General features: G+C 38.1%; 1 protein-coding gene and 1 long non-coding RNA gene across 2 annotated transcripts in view; one reads left to right on the top strand and one right to left on the bottom strand.

Moving 5' to 3' along the window:
• Positions 1-21,412, bottom strand: part of LOC141610822 (uncharacterized) — a 266,728-nt gene that overhangs the window by 140,092 nt on the left and 105,224 nt on the right. The gene's annotated exons all lie outside the window — the stretch shown is intronic.
• LOC141610815 (protein synthesis inhibitor PD-S2-like) lies at positions 14,282-18,731 on the top strand. The gene is made up of 2 exons (XM_074429078.1): positions 14,282-14,388; positions 17,747-18,731. Exon 2 carries the CDS (start codon positions 17,788-17,790, stop codon positions 18,631-18,633), a length of 846 nt encoding a protein of 281 aa, XP_074285179.1. The 5' UTR covers positions 14,282-14,388; positions 17,747-17,787; the 3' UTR covers positions 18,634-18,731.

Below are 21,412 nucleotides of genomic sequence, written 5' to 3'. Positions count from 1 at the left end.
TTCGTTTCGTATTTTCTAATCGCTCGTACAATGATCGTACGTTAATTTTTGCGTAAAAAGGTGGCCTCACTCTCACACTCACCTTATCACTCAAACTCATATAGTGTGTGTTTGACACTACTTTTCAAAGTGTTTTTAGACTTAAAAACACTTTTTGGTCAAACATATCATAAATTTAAAAGCTAATACTCCCTTCGTCTTAGTCAATAGTTTACATTTGATTTATTTCCCCCTCACAAAGAAAAGCAAATGTAAACTATTCACTGGAACAGAGGGAGTAGTAGATTCTCAAAAGCTCAAATATCATCTTTTTGCCTATAAAAATAGAAGCATTAATTTGTTGTTTCTGTTTCTTGAAAACTACGGAGTACTTTTGAAAAATTAAGCTTAAAAAATAGAAATTCATTTTAAGCAAACTATGTCAAACATGGTCATAGTCAGATGCAACAACAGATCACTAGTTTTTCAAAGTGATTAGTGACGCATTAACATGTTGTTCACGTCATTAACAAATGTTAATCACGATCCTTGATTGAAACTTCGTCGACATTAAAAGTGCGCTAAAGGCGGATTAAATATCATCCCAAATAAGTATATATATAATACAAATCTTTTTGCTTTTCTCCCCTATATTCTACTTTTTTCTCATTTATCTCACATGAGCACATTTAACTTGTCAAGCTTAATTAAAATGGATATCCCACTCATAAATGAGTGCTCAATGACTCAAATCACATTTATTGAAACAGAAAATGCAACATATTTGCATAGAAAATTTAGCAATCACGTAAGATGAAGAAAGTTCTATATATAACGTCTAGTAGTTTATGCTCGTACGTAAAGAGTTTAGACAATAGATTAGACATCAACTAGTAATCCCTACATTTCTTCAATGGCTATTTTTATACTATATAAAAGCATCGTCTCAACTCTCACATTGTAGGTCTTTACTTGTTTAGACAATTATAAAAGTTCAAATATTAATTAATTTTGAGATGGTATATTGCCATATTGGATTATTGATCGTATTTGTTCATGTTAAATTCAATAACGGATTTGGATTGCACCCGAATGAATGAGAAAAATTAAAGTTCACAATATAAGCCGAAGAGGGTTCCACTCTAAAATCAATTAGCAATAGAGAGAGTAACCAATTGCCTTATATAGTAGAATACTCTTATATAATTATCCAATGTGAGATCCTTACATGTGTAACTCATATAGGTTGGAGCTTTATTCTCAATGAGTTAAAGCAAAAACTAGCGTCTTTTTAAGGCCAATTTACTGATCAAAATAGTTTCATGATTTATAATAGAGTAATTTAATAACTTATACCTTGAATAAGTCATTTTTTCAAATCTTATACCTAAGATAATTTTCTTTAATATCTTATACCTAAAATAATATTTTCTTCCAAACTTGATACCAAATCTGAAAAAAAGCCTTAAAATGACAATTTTACACTTACTAATTTAACATTGTCATCATTTGCCTCACCCATTAACACACATATCTACGATTACCACCACTAAAAGCCATCAAATTAGTAAGGGCAAAATCGTTAATTTAGGGATTTTTATAAGATTTGGTATCAAGTTTGTAAGAAAATGTTATTTTAGGTATAAGATTTTAAAGAAAATTATCTTAGGTATAAGATTTGAAAAAGTGACTTATTCAAGGTATAAGTTATCAAATTATCCTTTATAATATTATATTCGTGTCCAGTAATTATTATATAAAGCCGTTTTACAATACAATCCTTTTGTAAGTTAGATACCTCTTTCGTGTTTAATCAATCCAAGTGTCATTGATCGGAGGAGAATTATTTAATAAAATCGTACAAATACATATGTGCATTATTTTCACCCTCTTATTCAAACCAAATGTTACATTCACTTTTTAATAGTTAAAAAACTTTGACCGCAAATACCGGTAAAATTATGAAACTTAAATACATATAGATCTGTTATGAATTTTCTTTTTTATAAAATTTTATTTAACATCACTCTTGCAGCAACTGTAAGTCATGCATCATACTTTATATATTAACAATGTCTTAACGTTAATTTTAATTGCATGCATGGAGTCATGGTGGTGGTCACGAGAAAATTTTATATTTCCTTGCATGAAATTTGTTTTTTACTTTGTGAAAATGAGGTGTAAATGAGTTTGGATAGAGATCGATCAACTGATCAAGCTAATAATATCTTTTTTTTTTTGGATGAAGGGAACATGCATTAAAAAGAACAAAGTTTAGAGTACATCACGGGGCGGGTCGGGGGATAACGGCTCAGAGGCCAAAACAGAGTCACTAGTACAAAGTTCAACAACAAAAGGAGGGGCAAGAGCCCACTCAAAACAACCTAAAAGAGAACTAGTATCATGGACGGAGTGATGAGCAATAGCATCCGCCACACGGTTAGCAGTCCTCTTCTCAAAAATCAGCTTCAAATGGGGAGAGTCCTGCAAGAGGGCCCTACACTCAAGGATGATGTTAGTATAAGGGCCACAAGGGGCAGTAGACTGCAAGATAGAGTTAACGGCATCCAGACAATCAGACACAATCAAGACATTGTTCACAAGGACACTAGAACGTAAAAGCCCATCACGGATGGCAAGCACTTCACACAGGAAGGGGTCGCTCCCAGGGAAGCGGAGTGACCACCCTAAAACCCAAGACCCAGAACAGTCTCTAATGACACACCCCAGACTGGCTAAACAAGAAGAGGGAGAAAGGGCCGCATCAACGTTGGCTTTGAGCCAACCCTGCGGCGGAGGGGCCCAGCTAATAGGAAAGCTAAAAGCATCAAGAGGGGCGGTACCGGTGCAGGGGGAAGTGGGGGTGCGGTCAATGGCTCTAGTCCAGGTAAAGGCTTGGGAGAAAATAGAGGCGCAGAAAGAAGAAAAGGGGCAAAGGTTAGGAGAGGAGAAGATCGGTCGCGGCGCCTCACCCAAAGGCGCCAGATGGCAAAAGTGAAGAGGGTGTTCCAGCTAGGGGAAGGGGAGTTACAGTTATCGAAGATCCAGGAGTGAAGGTCAGGGGAGAAGAAAGAGTTTGGGACATTAAGTGAGGCCCAAAAATCAGAGGCAAAACCGCAATCACGGAGGACGTGAAGAGATGTCTCAGGGAGGGAGGGACTGTGACAGAGAGAGCAAGATGGACAAAAGATGATGTTTCTAGCAAAAAGGGAAGCCTTGTGCGGTAATTTGTTCCACCACACGAGCCAAAGGAAAACTTTGATCCTTGGTTGGGTATGAAGATCCCACAACCAGGACAAGTCAGGGGAAAGGGAGGGGCTGGGTGGCAAGGGGTTGGTTGGGGGTCCAGAAAGGTGATGGTAAGTGTCCCCCACAGAGAACTTGCCTTTGGGGGCAAGGGAGGTGGAGAGGATGTCACATCTAGGAGAGGAGGGGATAGGGATTGAGAGAATGACTTGGGTAATATGGTCGGGGAGCTCGAAGTCAAGGGAGTCAAAAGACCACGTTCCATTGCTGATAATGGTGCAAAGTCTCGCGGTAGAGGAAGTAAAGCTAAGTGGGCCAGTGATGGCAGCCCGGAGAGGCCCCAGACTGGTCCAAGGGTCATCCCACAACCGAATAGTGGAGCCATCTCCTATAGACCAGGTGAGGTGATTCTTGAGAAAGCTCCACCCAATTCCCACATTTTTCCAAATATGGGAACCATAGGAGAAAGAGCGAGGACGGGGGGTGAGGTATTTACTGTGTAAGGCTTTGGCGGCAAGGGAGGACTTGTCAAGGAGGACTTTCCAGCTCAGTTTAGCGGAAAGGGAATCATTGTGCGGCTTGGCGGCCTTAATACCCAGTCCACCCAAGGAGAGGGGAAGGGTAACAAGATCCCAATTGGCAAGGTGGAGTTTCCTAGAAGACTGGCTAGACCAAAGAAAGCTTCTTGTGATTTTATCAATGTCGCGAAGAATGGAGGAGGGGAGGCGAATGCACTGCATAATGTGACTGGGAATGGCGTTGAGGGTGGATTTGATGAGACAGATTCTCCCAGCTTTAGATAGGAAGCGGGATTTCCAGGGGAAGCTAATAATATCTTTGATAACGCTTTATTTTACGTATTTGATAGCTTCAGCTCCTCACTGGTGAGCAGCGACAGACATAGGGAGGCGGGCGGTCGTCACCAGGCTCACCCGGCGTCTCTGATAGCTTCAGCTCCTCACTAATACCATGGGCTGCTTGATGAGAACAAGTTTACAGCAGATCTGCTTCAGCTCCTCATACACTACCATGTGTTGCTTGATGAGAACAAGTTTACAGCAGATCTGCTTCAGCTGTTCGGGAGCCAATTACTTAGGCCTTCCTCCCTGCCATCTTTTGGTGCTTCAAATGACGTTTGTAATTTTTGCTTTTCTTTGTATTTTGTACAACTTTGGTAGGTTGTGTTTTGGCCTATCCCGACGGGGACGGCCGTCGTCTGAATTCTTCTTGCCTGTAAACTGTTATTATTAATAAGAGTTCGTTTCTTTTGCCTTCGGCGTGGCCGAGGTTTTTACCTCCTTTTTGCTTGTCTGAGTTGTCCCCTCACGTTTTTAATTGAGTCTCTTTTATTTCCGCCTTGGCTTGGCCGAGGCAGTTTAGAGTGTGCATCTCAACTGTTAACGCTTTTAAGGCATTTTGATTTGTTTATCAATCATGCTGGCCGCCGCGACGTCGCGGCATCGCTCGATGGGGACCGCCGCTCTTGTCGATACGACAAGTATGAGTCGGCGTCCGGATAGCGTGTTACGCGGCGTCTACCACTTTAAGTGATGCAGGAAGCGTCTACTATTTGGGGTGGCCTTACAGCGCTACATTTCTTCATGGGGACCACCGCTCTTGTCTATGACGAGTGTGGTGGCGTCCGGATAGCGTGTTACGCGGCGTCTACCACTTTAAGTGATGCCAAGCGTCTACTATTTGGGGTGATCTGCTCGGCGCTACATTTCTTCACGATGCCGCTCTTGTCAATCTTGAGTATGAGACGGCGTCGGCGTCTTCACAACGATGCCGCTCTTGTCAATCGACAGTATGAGACGGCGTCGGTTTCTTCACAACGACCGCCGCTCTTGTCAATCGGCTTAAAAGTATGAGACAGCGTCGGTTTCTTCACAGAAGGATGCCGCTCTTGTCCAATCGGCAGTATGAGACAGCGTCGGTTTCTTCACAACGATTGCCGCTCTTGTCCAATCGACAGTATGAGACGGCGTCGGCGTCTTCAACGATGCCGCTCTTGTCCAATCGACAAGTATGAGACGGGCGTCGGTTTCTTCTAACGATGCCGCTCTTGTCAATCGAAGTATGAGACGGCGTCGGTTTCTTCACAACGATCGCCGCTCTTGTCAATCGACAAGTATGAGAGGCGTCGGTTTCTTCAACGATCGCCGCTCTTGTCCAATCGACAGTATGAGACGGCGTCGGTGTCTTCACAACGACTGCCGCTCTTGTCCAATCGACAGTATGAGACGGCGTCGGTGTCTTTCTCCATGCTAGTGACTTATGGGGAAAATGGACATCTTTATGGAAGACTTGGTCGACTTTACATTAGATATAAACATGCGTCGGGGTGCCCACAACTGTTTTGGACACCTCTGCCGCTATACAAGGTCTACCCGGTTTCCTAACGCCTCACTAGAGGCACTCCTCCCCGTCACCGTCGGTCGCATCCATGAGGTCGCCCTCCCGCTTTGAAAACGAGCTCTTCCCCTTCTCCGACTGCTTCGCCACTTTGAGGGATTGCATGTTGCATCCTCTGGCAGATATCTGGACGTTGACTACCTCGTCCTTCTCGTCTTTGGAGACGAGCTTATGCGCTTCCCCCCGGTCCGAGACGTACACCAGTGTGAGGGCCCGGATGGACATTCTTTGCGTCGGCGTCGCTTAGAGTGACTCGGCCTATGAGAACGTTGTAGGCGGACGAGCCGTCAATGACCACGAACTCGGCTAAGACATTCTTAGCCGCATTCCCCTCGCCGAACATCACCGTAATCCGATTGAACCCGGGGTACCGTGCGGCCCCGGAGAAAGCTGTATAGTGGATTGGTGCGGGGGCTCAAGTCCTTCACTCTCGGCCGAGACTAAGGAAGCACTCCCGAACATGATGTTCGTGTAGGCGCTGTGTCAATCGGCACCTCTTCACCAGGTGGTTGGATATGTCCAAGTTGACTACGAGTGGGTCACTGTGAGGGGCGATGACTCCCTCGTAGTCCCTCCTCCCAATAGTCATATCGGGAATGTCGGGGCGGTTGCGTGTTGGGCACAAAGTTGATGGCCCGATCTGATTCGTTTAGGTGCCGTTTGTGCCCATGAGTGACCCGCCGTTCTCGTCCCCCGATGACCACATTGATCACTCCTATCCGTTGAAAAACGGATTTCTTATCGAGCCGTGGCGTCGGTCTTCTCGCCTTTGGCCACATACTTGTCGAGGCTTCCCTTCCGGATTAGCTCTTCGATAGCATTCTTGAGATCTGCAGTTGTCGGTGAGGTGGCGGTGCTACCGTGGTACTCGCGATCGGCTCGAGTCACCGTCTCCTTTTGGCTTGGGAGGCCGTTCCCACTTCTGGCCCTCGCTTCGGCTCAGGGCGAAGACCTAGGCGGCCGATGCGACCAGAGGGGTTTTGTCATGGTAATGCCTTTGGTAAAACATTCCCGAACTCCCCCCGGCGCCCGTCGAATCCTCGCTTCTTGGCGCAGATCTATCCGACCGTGACTGTTATTGTCACGGCGTTTCTCATCGGACCGTGACTCGTTATTGTCACGGCGTCTCTCATCCGGCCGTCATCCCGCGATTTTTCTTCTCGAGGGCTCGGCCTCGCCTGGGGCCTACCCAGGTCGTGTGGTAATCTTCCACCTTGATGGCCTGGTCGGCCAACTTCCTCGCGGCGTCTAGGCCGTGCCCCGTGCTTGATGAGCTCGTCTTTTAAGCTTCCCTTCGGGAGGCCCTTCATCGATCGAAGCCGCCAATTCGGGGTTAATCTCCCGAATCTGCTTTGTACCCCGTCGAACCTTTTCACATAGCTTCGTAGAGACTCGCCCTCTTCCTGTTTGATAGTTAGGAGGTCCGATGTCTCCACGGCCTTCCTCTTATTGCAAGAGTACTGGGCCAAGAAGGCGTCCTTTAGGTCGGCAAAGCAGTATACCGAACCGTCGGGAAGCCCCTTGTACCAACTCTGAGCCATCCCATGCAGAGTCGTCGGGAAAACCCGGCACCAGACCTCATCGGGCTGCTCCCATACCGACATGTAAGACTCAAAGGCCTCGACGTGGTCGGTTGGGTCCTTGTCTCCTTTTGCGTGAACGCCGGCAACTTCGACTTAGGTGGCACGGCGATGTCTAGGACATAATCACTGAGGGGCTGCTTGACCACGTGTCGGATGATACGTGGCGACCGACTCCTCGCATTCCTAGTCCGACTTCTCTCCTCGTAGCGGGAAGGACTCCTTCTCCGGCTTGGGCTTCTTCTCCGACTCTCCGAGTCGGGCCGCTGGTTCCCGGGGTGTGCCTCGTCGGTGTTGCGGCGGCGATGTCCTCTCCCGAGTGCGAGAAGGACTTATGTTTACCACGACCACTTTGGGCTCCTCCGGCGTCTTGATAGGGTCTGCCTCCTCCAGTGCTCCGTTCAGGTTTCTGGGAGTCACGTTCTGGGTCCTGGTCTCCTGGACGGCTTCCGCCGCTCGTGTCGGCGTGCCTGTGTGAGCTGGTGTACTCCCAATTAGGTCCAGGAGTGTCTTCAATTTTGCCACGTCAACCACCTGTCCCATGATGGTGACCTGGTTGATGGGCGGCGGTGTGTCCGGTATTATCGGCATTCCGAATTCCGGTTGGATTACTCCGCCGGTGGAGGGCTGCACGACTCCAGAATTGTGAAAGGTATCATCTTGGTGGAATGTGGTTTCGTCATTCTCGAATACCTCTTGTTGTTTTGACATCTTCGTGGCTTCTTGGGTGGGTTTTTGTGTTTTTGTTTTTGTTGTTTGGGAATGAATGTGACTAGCTTCTAGTGTCTTCCCCACAGACGGCGCCAATTGTTCCGGGTATGATTCCAGAGCAGATATTTGTTACCACTCGTAGCCCGTAGAATGATGTCTTTGCTTGAATCCTCCTTGCGGTCTCCTGAAACGATGAACAAACTGAGGGCTCGGCTTTGGCCGAGCGTACTCACTCCGACGCTCAAGTCAGTAAAACTTAGAGAGAAGTTGGTGTAACTTGGCTAAGAGTGTATTGTAGAGAGATAAGGAAGATATTACCAGATGAATAGTGGTTATTAGGTTAATTTGTGGATCCTTTCCTCAATGAAGGTTGAGGAGTATTTATAGGCATTCACCTTTTGTCACGTAGTGGCCAAGTGGCCAAGTGCTTATCAGGTGGAAAGACCGTTGTACCCTCGGCCGATGGACCTGTGGCAGGCTCGCCGAGGGTCTTGGATATGAGTACGCGGATATGTGCCCCGGCTAACTGGTTGTCTGGCCGAGACCCAGGTGACCGGCCGATGGATTGCATCGGCTAGACCGTCTAAGTTGTTGACTTTGCTGTGGATATCCTTGACCTTGCTCAATATGTTGACTTGGTCAGCGGTGCAGAATATGCCCCATCAACATGATTTCTCAAATGCTACATTTCAGGTACCTTTTTAGGTAAAAAAAGGTAGTTGCCAAACACTCTAAAAAAAATAAGGTACCTGATTTTTTTGACAAAAAAGCTACTCGAGGCAAATCAGGTACCTGAAGTGTACTGCCAAACGGAGCCTTAGATCATGTGTGTGAATAGGGAAGAAAAATAGGGGTCTGCGTGAAATATTTTGTTTCAAATGAGAAGATGGGGGCCAAGACTATTGCTATAGAGAGGGGGTCATAAGCAGCCCTAGGCATGAAGTATTGCGTCGGAATTTGGTTCATATTCAAACGTACTTCTATAGTTTGACCGGGAGTTATAACATTCTAACTACCTCTAAATGTTTTTACATAATTACAATTTGATCCATCAATGATTAAATTATGGTTGTTATTCGCAAGAAGGAGATTTGTTGCATTATTGAGTTGATTATGCAGAGTAGATATTATTGTTTTCCTTGACCAATTAAAAAACAAACAAGTATTAATGAACAAATTTTAAAAACTATCAGTCCAAGTATCATATATATAAACTTCATATTGGTTTTATTTTCCTAAAAAAAAGTATTTTATTAATCAAACACTCTTTTATTCTTATGTCAATATTATGTTAACGAGAATTATTTGTTGTTCATACGGCATACATAAAATCTTAGACATGAACGATGTACTATATGTCTATATTCCATTTTATTGTGAAATTTATCACATATTATTTTAATATCCGTGCAACGCACGGGCAAGAAAACTAGTTTACACTATAAGTTAATATTAGCCGTTTAACGTTTAACTTACTCGACTTACACCAAAAGAATAATATCTCAACAGATAAAGAAGTTTTATCAGAAAAAAGATTCAATTAACAGTATAATAACTCTCAACCCCCTCGTCATCAAAAAAAAAAAAAAAAAAAACAGTATAATAACTATGAGCACAATATAAATATTTGCTCATGTTGTCAAATAATTAAAAACGAAAATACATACTGCAAAAATCTCAGAAATGGGGAGAAACCCAGAATCAATTGAAAAGCGGCAAAAAAAGAACAAATTTTTTCATAAAATCGACGAAAATGGCCAATAACTTGACGCACTATACTATTAAACCCCAAATTAAACCCCCAAAATTAAATGTCATTCAACCTTAAATCGACCTAGAAATTTAAATCTTTATGTCAAAATAGACAGAATGAAATAATTTACTCGATTTATACCAAAAAAAAATAGCATCACGATTCACAACAGATCCAGATGTTTAATCAAACCACATATCCAATTATGACTTTAATTATTATTGAAAATAACAGGTGCAAGGTTCACTATAATTTTTAAGAGACCAATATAAATAATTATATGTGGTCAAAATAATTAAAAACGAAAAATTAAATGGAAAAATCGTGGAAAATATTGAACTCAAAATAATTAAAGTTCGGTATCCAAATACATGATGAAAATTAATAAAAAAAAAAGCTAATGAAATCGAAATCGGAAATTAATCAAATAATTAGAGTTCATTTTCAAAACGAAATTGAAAATTTAATCGAGAATCAGAAATCAATATCAACATGCATGATGGCTTTGAGAACAGATGTAAAGTATTTTCAATAGCAAATCCAATTATCAACAACATCCAATGATCTATTGATGATTTTCGTAGTTTTAGATGAGAGAAAATAAGAGGATGAGCGAGAAGTAAAAAAACGTAGCGAGAGGTAAAAAAACGTAGCGAAAAGTAAGAAATTAAAGTGATCGGAAATTGTGGAAATTGAGGGTTGATATGGTAATTTTAAGGAGAGAAATAGAGTGATGAGAGGACGATTAAACCAAGTTTGAGAGGTCAAGTGAGAGTGACAGTGATGCGAGTTTAGGGTTTACCCAATATATAGTGATGTATTTATATACTCCCTCTCAGTCACTATAATGTTCCCTCTTTCCCGAAACGGATTATTCTACTAATGTTCCCCTTTCTATTTTTAGAAACTTTTACTCTTATTTTATTCATTCCTCTCTCCTATCACCAAACCCCACACAACTCTTTTACTCCTATTTTATTACTTTTCTTTATATTTTGGCCCCACAATTCTTTATTTAACTACTAATAATTCACTATCTCTCCTATCACCAACCCCACACAACTCTTTTACTCATATTTTAATACTTTCCTTAAGTATTGTGTCCATATCAAATGGGAACAATATAGTGAATGAGAGGGAGTATGTGACTGGTTAGGGTTTTAATGAAGGATTATTATGGGTCATTGTTAATTGTTTTCGGATTGGGCCAAGTCTTGATAACGGGGAGTTCTTACTTTTAGTGTTGGGATTTTGGGCCATCTACAATGCCCTCTCAAAAATATTTTGTTTATCTTTATACATTTTAATTTTGGTTTATCTACTATATTTGACCCGTTTTAAACTTGAGACAAATACTTTCGTTTTAAATGAGAATCCATGTCATCTTAATATTGTCAAAATAAGTGTCAGTTACTTTAGTTATTTGTTTAGGTAGTGTATGTATATGGATTACGTATATAATTTTTAATACATAACGTTATTTACGACGTGTTTTATATTTTAGTAAAATTTATGAAGGATATAATATTATCCCTTACTTTTTAGTTATTAAATATTTATAAGATAGTATCACGGGTTTGAATATTTAAGTTTTCGACTGAATCATTCTAAACGTGTACAGGCCAGAGTTTTAAATTTTTTCCTATTTCACTATTTACTAGATAATAATACTCTTTCTCATCCATCATATGTTCTTTACATTTGCTTTTGATGCGAATTTTTACAACCTCACATACATGTAACTTTTAAGGGTGCTTATATTGTAATAATTATACATATTAGCCCAAGAAAAGGAAATGTCAAATTTCGATTGAATATACCGAAAAAAGAAAAATGTAAAAAAACTAATGAATACGAGAGAATATGTTATATACTTATATGTACTAAACGAAAAAGGGGTTGAAACTGCCATTTTAAACGTGCACGGGTTAAAATCTGCATGTTATCCGTGCATAAGTCCTACAACCGTCTAAGAGTTGGACTGAATGAAAATTAGTTTTTGACAATTGCACGGGCTTCCAACTTTATGACAAAATAGTTTTAACAATCGCACGGGCTTGCAACTTTATTAAGACCCGTTCAATTTTACAAACTTTGCGTTATTTTTCATCCGAATAATTTTGACTCATATATAAGTCGGGTTTGTATGAAGCCGCCTTATTAATAAAACAAAGAATAAACTTAATTTTGGTTAAGCAATACGACATATCGAACCACAATAACTACTCAACCAAGTGACCCTAATGCATCATTTAAGCTGATTGCAAATGAAATTTATGATTCAAGTCTAACTTAAATATGTCTTTAATTTAAAATTGTTTGACAAAAAGTGGAAATTTTTTATTACTTTATTTTAAAACTTTATTTCTAAAGATAATTAACTTTAAAATGAGATAACTAATTAATATAAATATTATCAATGTAGTTGAGAATATTTCATGATGCATTAGGGTGAGTTGGTAATTGCTTAACCAAAATTAGTTAAATATTCAAACTCTATGTCGCTATTTCAAGAGTCACAAGAAAAAAGGGATTGAAGATTCTGATTTGCGATAATGATAAACGCGTGTCCAATAGAACAAATAAGTACTGTATAAAGAAGTTTTTGAGAAGCTATAGTTCAATTAATTTATGATTGTACCCCGTAACAGCTTTTTGTTGTACTTATTTCTTTCTTTTTTTATGTATTTCTAGAATTGCCAAACTAATACTACCATGAAAGAGCATTCCCTATTAACAACCCTACTTCTCAACCCTAAACGACAACCCCGTGCAATTTGCACGGGCATAAAACTAGTGAATATAACAGTGTGATATCGTGAATGTAACACTACATAACACTTAAACTGAATATAAAAGTGCTAATTTTCTTAAAAGTGGAAATTAACTTTTTGTTTTATGGAAAAAAAAAGTTGAAGAAGTTGAGGATAAGTGGGGAATTGAAGCAGCCACACAAAAGAGAAAATTAATTAAATAATTGTACGATGAAAATGACATTTTTTTTGATGAAACTGCCTTGAAAGATTCCAAAACCAATAATTCATTCGCAATTTCGTACGACAATATTTTAATTTGTCATTGTCAGAATTTTTAAAAAATACTCCCTCCTATTCTGAATAAGTGTCCCATTTGAACAGTGACACGAAAATTAAGGAATATAGTTAAAATAATGAAAATTATTGTATAGGGGTAAGAATATATGAGTTAAATAATGAAAAGTATTGAATATGATGAGTTATGGGTGGTTGGGTGGTAAATAAAGAAAAGAGCTAAGGGTAGGAAAGTAAAAAATCATGTCCAAATATGGCAAATGGGACAGTTATGTGAATAGACAAAAATGACAAATGGGACAGTTATTTAAAATAGAAGGGATTATATTAAAATTAATTTCACATGTTGAATCCTATAACACAACAGTATTCATCCAGAAAACTACTGAAATGTTAGGTCGGTATTCGGATCCTTTATCCCTTTTTCGTGTCTTCTGAAATATGGCCGTAAAGGCCAATTTCTTGAAAAAAAAGGAAGAAAATAATACGTACCCAATAGTTATATTACTTCGACTTTTCTCAATTTGTCGCACTCGATATCAGCCAAAATAAGCATATTTTTTTTGTAAAATAATCGAGTCTGATACTTAACTCGATGTTATTTGGTATGGGTACGACGACGTCTAGATAACTATCATTGATTTTAAATTCCCAATCAACCATTGATCCTAGGAGAATCCCCCTTACTACTAAGAGAATAAAACTCTTAGTAGTTTTTCCCGCCTAAAAGAATAACTCTCAAATGGGCTTATTTAATTGGATACATACTGGGAATGAGATTGGTAATGAGATTATTAACAGCCCACTGTAGTGGATTTCAATTATCAAGTTAAACATGTGCCAAAACTATATATAGAAACAATAACAATCGTCTTTTAAATGCGTGGTAAAATGTTTTTACCTGTTTTTGTTATAAGGTTAATATTCTTTTTAATTAGATTTTACAACACTTAATTGTATTTTAATTTTTAATGTCATAAATTAGTTTCATGCAATGATATAGCATTATAGAGTTTTTTTTTATAGTAAAGTAAAAATAATTTAAGACAAAAATAACTTAACTTAAAGTGTCTTTTGATGGTAGTAAACTTTTATTTTCTACCTCTTATTAAGATTATATTAGTACATTATAACATTAAACTGCAAGTACAATTAATTTATGCAGTTAATTTAATGAGAACGTCTCTTTATAAAACAAAACTAAAAATACCGTGATGTAGCACGGGGATCTACACTAGTTATATATTGAAATCGTACAAATTACAAGTGCATGAAAGTTCAAGGAAAACGAGTAAATTTACACGTGAAAACAACAATTTAAAATAGAGTAAATTATCGATTACCCCATGCTTAATCCATTTTTTACGTTTACTCCCACGTTTAATCCACTTTTTTACGTTTACTCTCACGTCAATTTTTTTTATTAAATTACACCCAAATTAATATCTCAGGTTATAATATCGGATTCAAAGCCAAATTTCCGTCAAATTTCAATTTTTTTGGTTTAAACATTTAACTTATGACGATTTTGCCCTTATTCCTTCCTTTATAAAGCATATATGTGTTCATGCTTCTCCTCATTCATTCAATTCTTCATCATTCTCTCTCATTCATTCCCAATTTGATTTTGTTCATTGTGTTCCTCGTTCTCAAGGTATCTCATCCCCCATTGTTTTGTTTATGTGTAATTAATTAGCAGTCAATAAATTTCGTTTTCGTTTTATTTTGTTATGCCAGCAATTATAAACCCACAAATTAGGGTAGAAAAACAATGAACAGTTTTAACCTAATTCAATCAATGCCAGCAATTATAAACCCACAAATTAGGGTAAAAAATAATGAACAATTTCAGAGCAATGATATCAATTTCACGACATTTCCAAATTAACAGAAATCAAACAATAACTTACAAACAAATTCAAAAGAAGAGATAAAAAGACAACTTACATCAATTACTAAAGTGATAGATGGTGATGGATGAACAATTGATCAATAATTATGGTTTAACTTGGATTATTGCGGAATTTTGGGGGGATTTTTTGGGGGAAATATTTTGATGAAATTATAGGTTAAACGGGTGAAAGAAGAGAAGTAAATGAAGAGTCACAACTTGAGTGATGGTTATAAACGTGGGAGCAATTTCTACTTCATAAATTTTTTTTACTTGAAAATAGCTTTGGGTGCCAATTATAAACTGAGAGTAAATGTAAAGAAGCGATAATTTACTTTTAAAATAATTGTCGTACTATTTTTAATATATTTAATGCCTATTTAAGCAAATAAATTTAGTGTCGAGTACAAGTGAAGTAATCCATAATCAGATTCCTAAGTTGTAATCTTTCATACAAATTCAAGTCCAGCTACTGGCTACTGCAGCAAACTGTAAGTCATTCATCGTACTTTATTTAATACTGTTTAACGTCAATTTCGACGGCAATCGAACATTTCTCGTATAAATTTTTTTTTTCTTAATACGGAGTAATAAACTCTATTTTAGTACCTTGCTATATTAATTTCTTTCAAAGAAATTAATTTGTACACACTCCCTCCATTCCATTTATTTTTCCCATTTTTAAGGTCAAATTTATCAAACATTGATCTTGAATAAGTTAAAAAATAAAAATATTATTAAGACTTAAAGACATAAATATTTAGATTTGTCATCAAACAAAATCTTTCACAAAACATATTTCAACAAAACGGAATTACTTTTTCACATACGGACGGACCCTACTATTTCCCATACACTTTTTCATAAATTTTCCATATTATACCTTGTTTCTAAATCTAATCAAATTAATTCTTCCAAAAAAAACCTTTTTCCTTAGAATCAAATTTAATTATTCTATAAACTTGAACAATGGATTATAATACTCAAATTAAAGAATTGATTTTGTTGTTTAACAATTATTAATATATTTTGCTTTTTTGAAATTATAAAAGTTTATCAATTAATGAAATTCATGTTTACTTGTTTATCAATTACGGAGTAACCGTCATTGTTCGCACCATACTAAAGTTGGAAGTATTCGTGTACTTCGTATCATTTAGCAATGCCCAGATTTATAGATAAGCATTTGCACTATTATTATCAATATTATGTGATGATTTGCATATGATGCTGTAGGCCACCAGTGTAATATGCAGACTTGGTTTTTCATTAATTTTTGTTGCTAAATCAAGTAGATCGACTTTGTTTTTTTAATTTGTTGCTAGATCAAATACCTTTAATTTCATCCTCGATCATTGTATTGCTAACCCGACGGAGCAAGGGGTGGTCGGAGCGAGGTCGGCCGGAGAAACATCGACCGGTGACTAGACTGACCGAGCAAAGGGTGTTGAACGGAGGTGGTGTTGGTGGTGAAGGGAGATGAGGGAAGGGAGAAAAAAATCATTTGATGAGAGAATGACAAAAAAATGACAAGGGTAAAATTGTAAAAAACGTATGTAAAAGAGTAAAATCCGTATCTGGAAAAGCACGTTAAAAAAAAAAAAAAAAATGGGTTAGTGGAGAAAGGGGACCACATGAATAGTGTTGCAGAGAGAGAAAAATTGGATACTTTGTGAGATAAAATGGTATCCGTCACTCAAGAGTGACGGATATGCTTGGTCACAAACAAGAATTTGTGACTATATATATACGGAGTTACTTTTTCACATACGAATTTTACTCTTTCACATACATTTTTTCATTATCTTTCCATCCGCTACCCTTGCCTAAAATCAATTAACTCCTCTTCCAACTTTTTTTTTCCCTAAAATCTAATCCAGTTACTCCAAAAAAAAAAACTGAACAATGGATCTTAATTAGCAAATTATTGTAACTTACTCCGTACTTGTTAGACAGATTTTGACATTCGAAAAGAAAACTAATCGGAATATCGATCGATCAATTAATCAATAAATAAATCAGTTAACAAATCTAATTTCTTCATGAATTCATTGTGCAACAATCATGCATGATATGTTATCAAAATTAGCGTTTCATTTCTTCATAAATTCATTGTCATCATTATCATCAAGTAAGCAATGATCCTGACAATCTTGTGGAAAATACAACATTTGTTCAAGTTTTTTGTTCATGTATTCATTTTTTATTGTGCGTCTTAATTAATGGCAATTGAACGAAGGAAATGCGAATTTTAGTTATTGATGATTTGCAGATTGTGTCGTTTTTAGGGTTAGAGTTTGGGTGATTATTGTTGTCATTGTTGATAACCTAATTCGGCTAATTGTTGTCTTTGTTGGTCGAACTAGGTAGTCGGCTGGTGTTTGACGGCTGGAAGTTGGTGGTCGCCGCTGGCCTATTGGGTGGGGGAGGGAAACTGTGGGTAAATTGGTCTTGGCAGAGGTAGAAAAAATGGCAAGGATAAAATCGTAAAACACGTATGTGAAAGAGTAAAATCCGTATGTGAAAAAGCACAACCCATATATATATAGCCGAAATTGATATAAAAATACAAAAAATTGAACAACACCCATAGCAAAAATCAATCGTCAGTGACAAATCTTTTGCGTTTCCTTCCGCTTTCTGGTTTTCTTTTTCATATTATTTAACTCGTCTTAATCTTAAACTAAGACATATACACCCGTTTGAAACAAGAATTTGTCATTAGATCATTTAGTACATGACTATTAAGTCTACCAAACTATTTTTTTTTTAAAGTAAATTTGTTTTACAAGTGTAAATATTTCAATATCTTATTAAAATTCATTATAATTTTTTTTTCACAAAGACTTTGGAGAGACGGTCTCTCAATAATATTATGACTCTCAGACCTCTCCCTCATGATGGGGTGAGCAAGTTGGAGTTTTGCCATTTCCCTTTTATGTCTCACTAAATTAGTGAGAGACGGTCTCTCACAAGACTTACTGTTTTTTTTTTTAATTTCGTGTTTGTGGTCAAATACTACCAACTTTGATTTCGAGAAGTAAAATAAAAGAACTCAGAAAAACTCAGACTCGACAATTCAGATGTTCGATCTCTAACGCAAGACAATTGTACACTGAAGTTGCAGGCAGGCTAAGCAGTGAAGTGCAGAAAGAAATCACTATGAATCTGTTATTAGTTGTGAAAATGGTCACAATATGCATGATGGTGGTCGCGCCTGCGACTTGTGCCATAACTTTCGACTTAAACACGCTCTCAAAGTACGCGCCATTTGTGGCAGAAGTGCGAGATGAAGTCAAGGATACTACAAGGAGTTACTATGGCTTACCCATCATAAAACCACCTGCCACCGACATCAAGAAAAAATACTTGTACATTCAGATTGATGCTAAAGCACAAGGCACAAAACCAGCCATTTCAGTAACCCTGCAACTGAAAACAGCAGACTTATACTTAGTCGCATATCGCGATAAAGACGACAAGGGCAAAGACCGAGCGTTTTACTTCAAGAAAATGATAACTGAAGGAGAAGTTTTCCCTGATGTCAAGGGGATTGCAAAAGAATTAATGAAATTTGATCACGACTATGCAAGCATTGAAGCTGCAGCAGGGAAACAGATCAAACAACTGGTGTTCCGATTATCAAACCTGGAAGAAGCCATGAGAAATGCATATGGTAAGAGCACAACACAAGGAGACTTCAAGAAAGCACAGGCTTTGTTTGTTCTGTACAGCATTGAGATGACTGCAGAGGCAGCACGGTTCAAATATATCGAGAAGAAGACAGTAAATGAAGCCTCGAGTGATGTCGAGGTGGCTAGCTTGGTACAAAAGTGGGATAAACTTTCAGGGCAGATTGTCGGTTCTAACGCTGGCGTCTTTCAAACACCCATTGATATACAGGTTGCTGAAAACCCAACCAAGTATTGGACAGTAACGAACGTGGACCAAATAAAGCCTGACATTGGCATCTTGAGTTACATCAAGCCAAAGATTGCAGATACTTGAGGAATTGATGAACTGTAATATTAAAAACTGCTATATGGCTACTACATGTATCTTCTGTTTGAAATAAAATAAAGGCATCATATTTTCTTCCGAGTTAATAACTACAATTGCATTTCTTACCACATGAGACCATGAGTAAGTATCAATGTTTTGAAACCCTAACCGAACAAACAGAATCTTGGAGGAACAACAGTCATTCAACAAATATAAGCAGTAAAGAACACCAATTCAACAGCAATCATGTACTGTAATGAGTCTAATGACGAGTTGACGACAGTAAAGACTCGACAATTAAATCTAAGGCATTAGATTGGCCTAGTTTTATTTTCATTACACATGACAATATGACATAGCTCAACCGAAAAAATATTACCCCAATGATTAAGACGGAGGTATCAATAGGTTACGGGCTTAAATCCCCTTCTATATATTGTACTGGTCTTGCGCCCCATCCCCCTTATACTTCCCCCTTATACTAAAAGAATAAGAGTTCTCCAAAATTTTCCCGCCTAAATGAATTTGATTATAATTGGGCTTTTATTATATCATATCTGTAATTGGGCTTTTATTATATCATATCTGTTATTGGGTTTTCATTATATTATATTTACATCTGGATTATACTGAACTTTCCCTTTCCACCGATTAATACAAAACATTAATAATAACAATTTTACAATTAAATTTTAAATTGAGTTAAATATCAGTTTCATAATTATTATTTCTTTAATATTCCTTTCTAAAAAAACCGCGCATTCGCTCGGGATCTATACCAGTTTGATACTAAAAATTACAGGATATATAGTAGCTCAGTTAAACAAATAAGACCGACAAGGGGTTATGCCTTATGGGTTTGGATCTTCGGATCTCCCTCCCTCTTATATTATATTGGGCCATTGGGCTTGCGCTTCATTAAATAAAAAAATATGACTTGGGATGTTGGGTTACTTGACAAAAAGCCCATGCAAAATCAATGTTGAGTTGTCTTCGGCCCTTCGCATCATTTTCTCTCTATACAACTATTTTAAATCAACAAGTTACCCGTCACAAACTTGCGTCGGATATATCCGTCACAAGCGACGGGTCAAGTAATAATATCCATGTGGTTATATAAGATAAAACAATTGCTACTCCTTAGGCATTCTGCTTTTGTCTTATCAAGTCCACACGGGTAATACTTGGCCCGTCGCAAACTTGCGAAGGATATGCTCGTCACAAATGAAAATTTCTGATTTTAAATCGTATCTTTTTCACTCCATCAAATACTTGAAAGTTATTGAACTCCTTTGTAACAGTGAGGATCCTCTGTCCCACTTTTGCGTCCCATTCTGTGTTCCACTCCGTACACATCTTGACACATGTTGCAAATAAAAAATACACAATAAATGTGGTAATGTGTTGAACTATTGATGTGTCACAATGTGCATGGAGTGGGACACGGAATGGGATAGAGGATCCTCACTGCCTTTGTAAAGTCAATGCCGAGCTTCTTTGCAAAGTTACAAGCGCAGTAACTTTGTGAAGGAGCTCAGTATGGACAACAACTTTACAAAGGAGCTCAACAAAAGTAATCTAATTGTAATTACAAGCGGTTGTAGGATCGGCTTAGTTTTGCTAATTTAGTTGTTTGGTCTCTAACACAAGGAAAGGAGGCAGGGGCGTCTCAACTAATTTGGAGGCCCTATGCACGAACAAAACGGAGGCCCCCAAAATATGTTAAGATGATGTCGATATTTTAAAAGGGGGAAAAAAGTTACACAATGGGAATCGAACACGGACCACTTGGCTGGCATACAATAATTGTACCACTACACCACTCTATTTTTGCTAATAATATCATAGGTTAATATCTATTTATTCTGTAAACAAGCATTTTGGAGGCCCAAAAAAATTGGAGGCCCAGTTCCTGGGCTCAGCCTGAACCAGCCCATAGCCGCCCCTGAAAGCAGGGGAACAGAAGCAGGAAAACATAATGAGTTTGATACTAGTAGTGAAGGTGGTCACACTATGCCTGGTGGTGGTTGCACCAGCAACCCGTGACATCATTTTCGACTTGAACACGCCGAAAAATTATGCAAAATTCGTGGCAAAAGTGCGAAGTGAAGTCCAGGATAAGACGCAGAGTTACTTTGGCTTACCCATTATAAAAGCACCTGATTCAACGAAATGCTGTTGGAAAAACTACCCCAAAGTTCCGTTTCTGGCTACGCCTCTGAATTTATTTGTCTGTAATGTTGTTGAGGAAACTGGTTGAGTTAACAGCCTGCAGAACAGATCTTTGGCTACGTCGATAAGTATCACATGTGAGATTCCACATTCCAAAATTCGGAAAATAGGAGCAAGCAGCATTACACCATTATGATGAGCATGGAAAATTGTTAATGATCATTAATCCTAAGCAGCCACACAAAAGAGAAAATTAATTAAATAATTGTACATGAAAATGACATTTTTTTGATGAAACTGCCTTGACACATGTAAAGCTCAAAGATTGCGAAACCAATAATTCATTCGCAATTTCGCACGACAATATTTTAATGTCTTTGTCAGAAATGAAAAAAAATATTATCATTAATCTTCACATGTTGAATCCTATTACACGACAGTATTTATCCAGAAAACTACTGAAATGTTTCGTGTCTCCTGAAATATGGTCGAAAAGGCTGATTTCTTGAAAAAAAAAAAAAGAAATGAAGAAAACAATACTACCTAATACAGTAGCTATCAATTTGTCGCACTCAACATAAATCAGCCAAAATACATATTTTTTCCCAAAATA

This window comes from Silene latifolia, chromosome 11, assembly GCF_048544455.1.
Source record: "Silene latifolia isolate original U9 population chromosome 11, ASM4854445v1, whole genome shotgun sequence".
In the NCBI taxonomy this organism is placed as follows: Eukaryota; Viridiplantae; Streptophyta; class Magnoliopsida; order Caryophyllales; family Caryophyllaceae; genus Silene; species Silene latifolia.
Note: the sequence above shows the minus strand (reverse complement) of the source record. Positions and strands in the feature narration are given on the sequence as shown.